This window comes from Diabrotica virgifera, chromosome 1, assembly GCF_917563875.1.
Source record: "Diabrotica virgifera virgifera chromosome 1, PGI_DIABVI_V3a".
NCBI lineage: Eukaryota > Metazoa > Arthropoda > Insecta > Coleoptera > Chrysomelidae > Diabrotica > Diabrotica virgifera.
Window position 1 is genome coordinate 8,245,587 of NC_065443.1, and position 7,910 is coordinate 8,253,496.

Consider the following 7,910-nt stretch of genomic DNA (forward strand, 5'->3'; position numbering starts at 1 on the left):
TTATCATAAAACTGCAATAGGAGTAGGTAGATTGCCTTGTCGGCATCAATAACAATAAGCAAAATTTAGACACCACTCCGAAGGATTAACAAGAGGTAGGATTAACAAGAGGTAATGTCACGTATTGTCATAACATTTATTCAAAATTCATTTTTAACTTGAATATTTAGTTGATGTTTGATGCCGTTTTCTTCAAAGATAAGGTATTGCTTGCTTGTATGTATTAGTTTTCAGTGCCGTGCTTTTTAAGTTAGTTCAACTAATCTATTCATGAATCACTAGTCGTTTTATTAAATTTCTTTACACTTTTTTTTTTAATTAATTAATCGTTTCGTTATTATCATGAGTTACAAACATTTAAGTGGCAGTGAAAAACGAAAAAAAGCAAAATAAAAGCAACAGCAGTCACAAAAAGATGCAATATTATCATATTTTACACCTCAAAACAGTGCACAAAAAGGAAGTTCGTTCTCCCATCATGTTCTTCTTCTACGGTTCTACAGCCCAAATTAAGCCTTGGGTTCCTTTACTTTTTACCTCCACTTTTGTTTATCTGTGGCTGCTCTTCTCCATACACGGATTCCTAAAAATTATTGTGCATCGCTGCTTACTGTGTCTTTCCGGCGCTTTCTTGGCTTTCCAACCGGTCTCTTTCTCTGCATCCTAGCGTTCATTGCTCTTTTTGGTAGCCTATCCTCTCCTATTCTTATCACATGTCCGGCCCATTGCAATATTTGTATTCTAATGAAGTCTGACAGGGGTGTTTCCTTATAAAGTTGATAAAGCTCGTTGTTGTATCGAATTCTGAAGATTCACCGCTGGTTTATAATATACTTACGTGAGGACTTTATATGCTGTACATAGTAGATAAATTCCACGGTCGTTTTTGAACTTTAAACAATAATTGTTTAATTACTAAACAATGTTTAGTTATTTAAATATAAATTTTATTTATTGTTAATAAAAATTTAAATTTGTGGCACAACTATATTTCTATTAAATAATTAATAAATTTAAAAAAGTTATTATTAGATATTATAATTATTACTATTAAATTTTTGTTATGGGCCGAAAATGATGTAGTGCCTTAGGCCAGATTTGAAGTAAAATAGGCTCTGTGCTTATGTAAGATATTCTGAGCATTTTACGGTAACACCAGAGTTCGAATGCTTGGATTCTTTTTTGTGTTGCTTCTGTCATTGTCCAGGCTTTCAACACCATAGACCAAGGTGGAGAAACCATAGCACTTAAGTATTCTACTTCTCAATGATATACCCAGCTGGCGGTTGCATAAAACTTTTTGCATTTTGTAAAATACTGTACGCGCCTATTCCAGGTGTTCTTATCTCTAATGAGTGGTCCCAAGTTTCATCAAGGTTACTTCCGAGGTACGTTATTCTTGTTACTCTTTCGAGATCTGTTCCGTTGACATTACCATCACCCTTCTGTTTTGGTGCTTGCTGATGACCATCGTTATTCTGTTCTTTGTATTCAATTTGATTCCAGATTCTCTACAAGCTGTCGTTACTCGGTCCATTAGGAGTTACAGTGCTTCAGCATTATGTGCCAGAAAGACCGTGTCATCAACGTATCGCAGGTTATTTGTACATTGCCCATTTATAATTATACCATCCGAGGTGCCTTCTCAGAATAAACGTTGAACTTCAAAGGGGACAGTACCCATCCCTGTCTTACCCCCTTCTCGATATTGATTTTTCCTTATGTTTAGCTTTTTATATTGATTTTAGCCTTTTGTTCTTGTTAGAGGTTTGAAATAATCCTTTTACATTTACATTCTTACATCCTACATTTACATCATCTTACATTCCTTTTAATGCTTTTCTTGAAGAATTCTTATGCTTGTTTTTCATTAATTTATAATCCCTATTTTCAGAAATTATGAATCAGTGTCAGTTTAATTAACGTAGCTAGTTATAGTTACGTTAATAAGTAATTCATCTTTTACAACCATTTCATTTCCGTAATGGTTCTCAGTAGTGATTTTTATCGGAACCATTTAAAAGCTATGATTATATCACAAATTAATATGATCATTTGCATAATAGTTTGACACTTGCTTTCTCGTCGAGACAATACCATTTTCTCACGTTATTACTTTGATGTTTTGATAAACAAAGGAATTGAAATGAACTAAATTAAAAATCGATTTTCAACAAAATTAGGTGTTGAAAAGTTGACGTCAATAGGAAAATGAACTTGAATAACACTGTGAATGACTTGTTACGAAATTATTGTATTTTTTTAATAAAATCACGACAGATCTTTAGTGTCAATACATCAATACATTTTACAAAAGTGAAGTATTTTAACATTTGGACTACAAGTTACAATTGAATGGGAACATTTATTTCTTTGATAAAAACTAGAAAGATGGAATACTTGGAGACACATTAAAAGGGGTGAAAAGTATGACCTTTTAAGAAATATCGTGCAGGGCAAAAGAGGTGTGGGAAGAAGAAAAATATCGTGGCTTCGCAATCTACGTGACTGGTTCGGGTGTAGTTGGATTTAACTTTTTAGACGCGGTGCTAACAAAGTCGCAGTGGCCATGATGATTTTCAATCTCCGCTAGGAGTGGCACGTGAATAAGATAAGATATTTCTTTGCAATTGCAATTTTGGCGATCATCATGGCAATCTTTATCTTATTTGCAGCAGCTCGGAAAACTGCGCTGATTTTGTTAAATCAGGTTCTTTAACAGGGATGTTCTTCTTCCTCCTGGACCTCGCTTTCCAAATATTTTTCCTTGCAGGATGACTTGTAGGAGGGCATATCTAAATTCATTTCGCATAATGTGTCCGAAATATTCTAACTTTCGAGATTTGATGGTGATCAGTACCTCTCGGTTCTTCTTTATCCTTCTAAGGACCTCCTCAGTAAGTACTGGCAACTGGCAACACGCACTGATCAAAGACTTTTCTTTTGAGACACATAGGCAGTTCTGACTTAAGGACATAGCTTAGCTTGCCGAATGCCACCCAAGTGAGTCCTATGCGGCGGCTAAGTTCGCACGTTCGATTATCTCTTCCTAAGTACTTATAGTACCTCATGCCCTAAGTACTTATAAGAGGTATTGAATTACTTCAATATGTATGCCATTTGTATTTCAATTTGTAGGGAGGCTAGGTATAGTTTCTCCAGTTGCGATACTGCATCATCGATCATCATCATCCAGCCTCAAAAGTCCACTGCTGAACATAGGCCTCCTCCCCTCGTTTCCAACCCCATCTATCCTGTGCCGCTCTCATCCAGTTTTTATTTACCTTTCTTAAGTCGTCAGTCCATCTTGTAGACGGTCGACGGACGCTTCTCTTGGCCTCCATTCCAATAACCTCTTCGTCCATCGCCCATCTGTCATTCTGGTTATGTGTCCTGCCCATCTCCACTTCAACTTGGCTATCCTCTCGATGACGTCAGTCACCTTTGTTCTTCTCCTGATTTTTTCGTTTCTGATTTTGTCTCGCAGAGTTATTCCTAACATTGACTCTTAGTTTGGTAGCCGAGGCTTTAGTTAAGGTAAGTGTTTCTGATCCGTACGTTAAGACTGGGAGGACGCACTGATCAAATACCTTTCTCTTTAAGCATGTGGGCAACTCACTTTTAAAAGTTTCTCTCAGTTTTCCAAATGCTGCCCACCCATCATCGATGCTGTCATTAATTCCTTTTTCACTCAAATTTGTGTTATTAAACATAAATATGCTCTAGTAATGTTGTAAACAATTTTGCCGAAATTGTATCTCCCTGTAGCACTAACCGTTTTATTTTAAATGTGTTGGTCTTTTTATCTGCCATTTTCACGCTTGATGTCGCATTTTGATAGATATATTTGATCATGTTTATATAGCGATGATCTGTACGGGCCTCTGTTAAGGCATACCTCACATAAAATTCGTACGGTCATTGGACTAAGTACGGCCCATTTTAAAGTTCAAAATCTACTTAAACCCCCGTGTGTTTATTAATTGGTTTACCGCTTATCACAAAAACTATGTATAAGTCTAGGCCTAGGCACTATAATTGTGAACCTGGTATACGTAATCTTTCCAAGACCTTCCAGTTTTTTTATTTATTTATTGTATTACAGGACATCTCCATTTGTCTTTGTTGCAAATTCATTAGTACTACATACTAAAAAAGCAATGTTCATGGACAAATACAATAAAAATGACGGAAATATAAAAATATAATAAAGTGAACAGATGCATATTACTATTTCCCTCTTTTTTACTACTAATATAACACATATTTATAATATGTAACTGTTTTCTTGTGCCAGGCCAAAATTTTTTTTGGGAAAATGTAATATCCAATTGTCATTACAAACAACTGGTTAATCATACATTAACAAAATATTTATTCGAATGGTTTTAGTTCCAATTAAATATGAAAATAATTTGTATCGTTTTACAAAAATTAGGATTTGGAATTTAAAACGTCAAATAAATTATTTTTAATTTAATTTGTAATTCACAAAAACTACAATCATTAAAGAGTTAGAGAAACTTAGATAAAAACTGTCGATGTGAAAAAGGAGACGGTATAATACCTGAATATTTTCCTTAATATAATGACTAATAAACAAGATAACAATAACAATAATATAGATTATTATTAATAAAAAAAAGATGATATTAATACAACCCATCATAAAAGTGTATTATTTTTACGTTAATAATCATCATAAAAAACAAAATTACTATTATATAAAATCTATCCTTGAATCAATCCTGCTAATAACATAATTTAGTACACGGATTGACTAACACCTCATTGTTCAAGGTATAAATCTTTTTTTAATATTGTTTAGAGATGAATTTTTTCTTAAGGTAAATATTATTTTTTTTACTTTTATTTAGTATAACTTCAGCAGGAATCATATCATTACTGCTACCTGATAATTACTACGATCAATAAGCAAGTTAGTTATATCTTAATTAAAACTAAAGATAAATATAAAATTACCTATTACTTGAGATAAATATAAAATTATAAAACTTACTAGTATCAGCAACAGCGTAACCCGCAACAACCAGCACAAAAATCAAAAACATTTTCGAAAAAAATAATAAGTCCTGTTGTCCAAAATATATTACAAACAACGCTGCATTTTTAAACTAAATTTCACAAAAATTTGAATATTTGGTACCCCCGATCTGTCAACCAACGGACGCGAACGTCAACAGTCGTGTCTCGCGTAAATAATACTGTATTCCGCACAGTACTTTCTTCCTCCAGCTTTGAGCTTAACTGACATTCGACCAGCAGTAAACGGACTAACTTGGATTTAGCAGTGACGATATACAACAACCACTTCTTGTATTCTGGTGGGGTCGACGTTCTTTAACGTTGAGACTTGAGACTCGCTGCAGTGTCGTGCATCATGAGAGTTTTATCATTGATTGTCGACCTTTTTTTTTCCAAGTTTTATGTCATTTATCGACTGTGTTTTATAACAATGCAATAACCACCGAAGAATTTTATCATCGAACTTTTGTTCGCCAAGCTATAAAATATCCTTACAGGGTGAATACTAGAAATGTAGACAATTAAAAGCAATAATAACGGAGTCTGCAGAGGGAACTGTCGGAAAAGCCAAAAGATAAAGGAAATGCAGAATGGTATGATTATGAATGCAGAGCTACAGTAGAGGAATAAAAGCAAATTAGACTTATTAACCAACGTCAAAGAAACACAAGCGATAACAGAAAAATGTAGGTATAGGTAACGAAAAGAGAATACAAGCGAGTAGAATATGCAGAAGAAAAAAACAGATGAGGCTTTGAAAAAACAAGTACAAGAAAGTCTAGAGCATAACAAAAGACACGAAAGCAGAAAATTCTATAAAAGAATAAAAGAAGAACATAGTCTTTTATAATAGACCAAAATTGACTATATGCAAAGATAAGGAAAGAGAGCTATTAACAGAGAAACAAAAAATTATAAGGAGATGCAAAGAATACTTAACGCAGACAATGAAAATGGACAAAACGAGACAATATATTACACGGCAGGGCAGCACATTGATAATCCGAGTTAAGAAGAAGTGGTTTAGATAATAAAGAACCTAAAAAATAATAAAGCGCAAGGAACGGACGGAATTTCGACAGAAATATTAAAACAGAGTATTTCAACTCTGGCGAAGAATTCATAAAAAAATATTCGAAAAAAAGATGCTGAGAAAGGTATATGGCCCGGTGCAAGAGTAAAGGCTCAGAACTAGATGGTTGAATGACGGGAAAGACGACATGAAAACCATGAATATAAGACAATGAAGAAGAAGGGCACAAGAGAGATCTGAATGGAAGGACATAGCTAGACAGAAAAAGACCCATCCAGGGTTATGATGCCAAAAGAAGAAGAAAAATATCTGTCAACAGTCGTGTATCTCGCGTAGTACTGTCACAGTATAGAGAGGTTACAGGTACTGTATTCCGACAGTACTTCCTTCGTCCAGCTTTGAGCTTAACTGACATTCGACCAGCAGTAACTGGACTAACTTGGATTTAGCAGTGACGATATACAACAACCACTTCTTGTATTCTGGTGGGGTCGACGTTCTTTAACGTTGAGACTTGAGACTCGCTGCAGTGTCGTGCATCATGAGAGTTTTATCATTGATTGTCGACCTTTTTTTCCATGTTTTATGTCATTTATCAACTGTGTTTTATAACAATGCAATAACCACCGAAGAATTTTATCGGAGTTTTGTTAGCCAAGCTATTAAATATGAAATTGAAAATGTACTTACAGGATAAATACGTCTAAATTTGAGAAAGGAAGACAATCAAAAACAATAACCGAATCTGCAGAGGAAACTGTCGGAAAAGCCAAAATGAATATAGAGATGCAGTAGAGAAAAAAGGCAAGCTAGACTTAACCAACTTCAAAGAAACACATAGTATGTTCTTTAAAGGTAAAATATTGCAAAACCTCTAAATGTTAAAGAACCACTTGGATTCTTGGATTGACATGAAATTTGGCATACACATAGCTAACAAGTCAAAGAAAAAAAGTGATATTATGCCTAGGGGTCAATTTCACCCCCTTTTGGGGGTGAAAAATATATGTTCGAAATGGATAAAATGACTAATAATTCTAAGCAACTTTTGTTCTATAAAGTTTTTTCACCAAATCAATACTTTTCGAGTTATTTCCGAGTGAATATGTTAATTTTTCTACAAAATAACCACGGTTTCAGACGGTTTTTCGCAAATAATTCAAAAAGTAAGTATTTGGTCGAAAAAAACTTCTTATCAAAAATATATCACGTAAAAAAGTTAAAAACATGGTGTATATATTAGGTCACTATACCTAGTAGAAGCAGAGTTATAGCTAATGAAAATAGGTTCATATTCGTCAAATTCCAAATCGAATATTTTAACGTGCCATAACCAAAAAACGAAGCACTTTTTTGGGGAAAACTCATTTTATCCTTTTTTAAAGTGTTAAAAAATTCTTATTTTTGTTTTTTTAAAAAAAATTTTTAGCATCAAAAGTAAACAAGTTACGCTCAAAATAAAGTTGGTCCCTTTTTTTTTGGTAAGAAATCGGGAAAATCACCCCCTAATTAGCATTTCAAATGAACTTAATTGTTATCACTTCACAAGTTTATTACTCGCGTATGTATTGATCATAATATGATCTGTAAGTTTCATTGGTTCAAAGTCCTTATTTTTGAAAGAGCTGTAGTTAAAAGAGATTGAACGAGTCACTTATCACGAGTGTATGCAAATTTAGAAACACCGAATCTTAACCAATTGCTGTCTTAGAGAAAAAAAAAATACAAAATATCCAGAAAAGTAAAGCCGACTTTTTTTATTGTTTATGATTTTTGGTATCTCTAACAATTTTTAAGTTATTTTGAAAAAAAAAGCATTTTTTTCAAAATT

General features: G+C 33.6%; 1 protein-coding gene across 1 annotated transcript in view; it reads right to left on the minus strand.

Annotated features, from left to right (window-relative positions):
* LOC114329590 (uncharacterized) overlaps window positions 1–5,309 on the minus strand; it is a 115,113-nt gene extending 109,804 nt beyond the window's left edge. Inside the window, exon 1 of the mRNA XM_028278790.2 lies at window positions 5,021–5,309. Coding sequence (XP_028134591.2) covers window positions 5,021–5,072 — 52 coding nt within the window. The 5' untranslated portion in view covers window positions 5,073–5,309. The remainder of the gene's footprint in view (window positions 1–5,020) is intronic.
* Window positions 5,310–7,910: the final 2,601 nt, after the last annotated feature.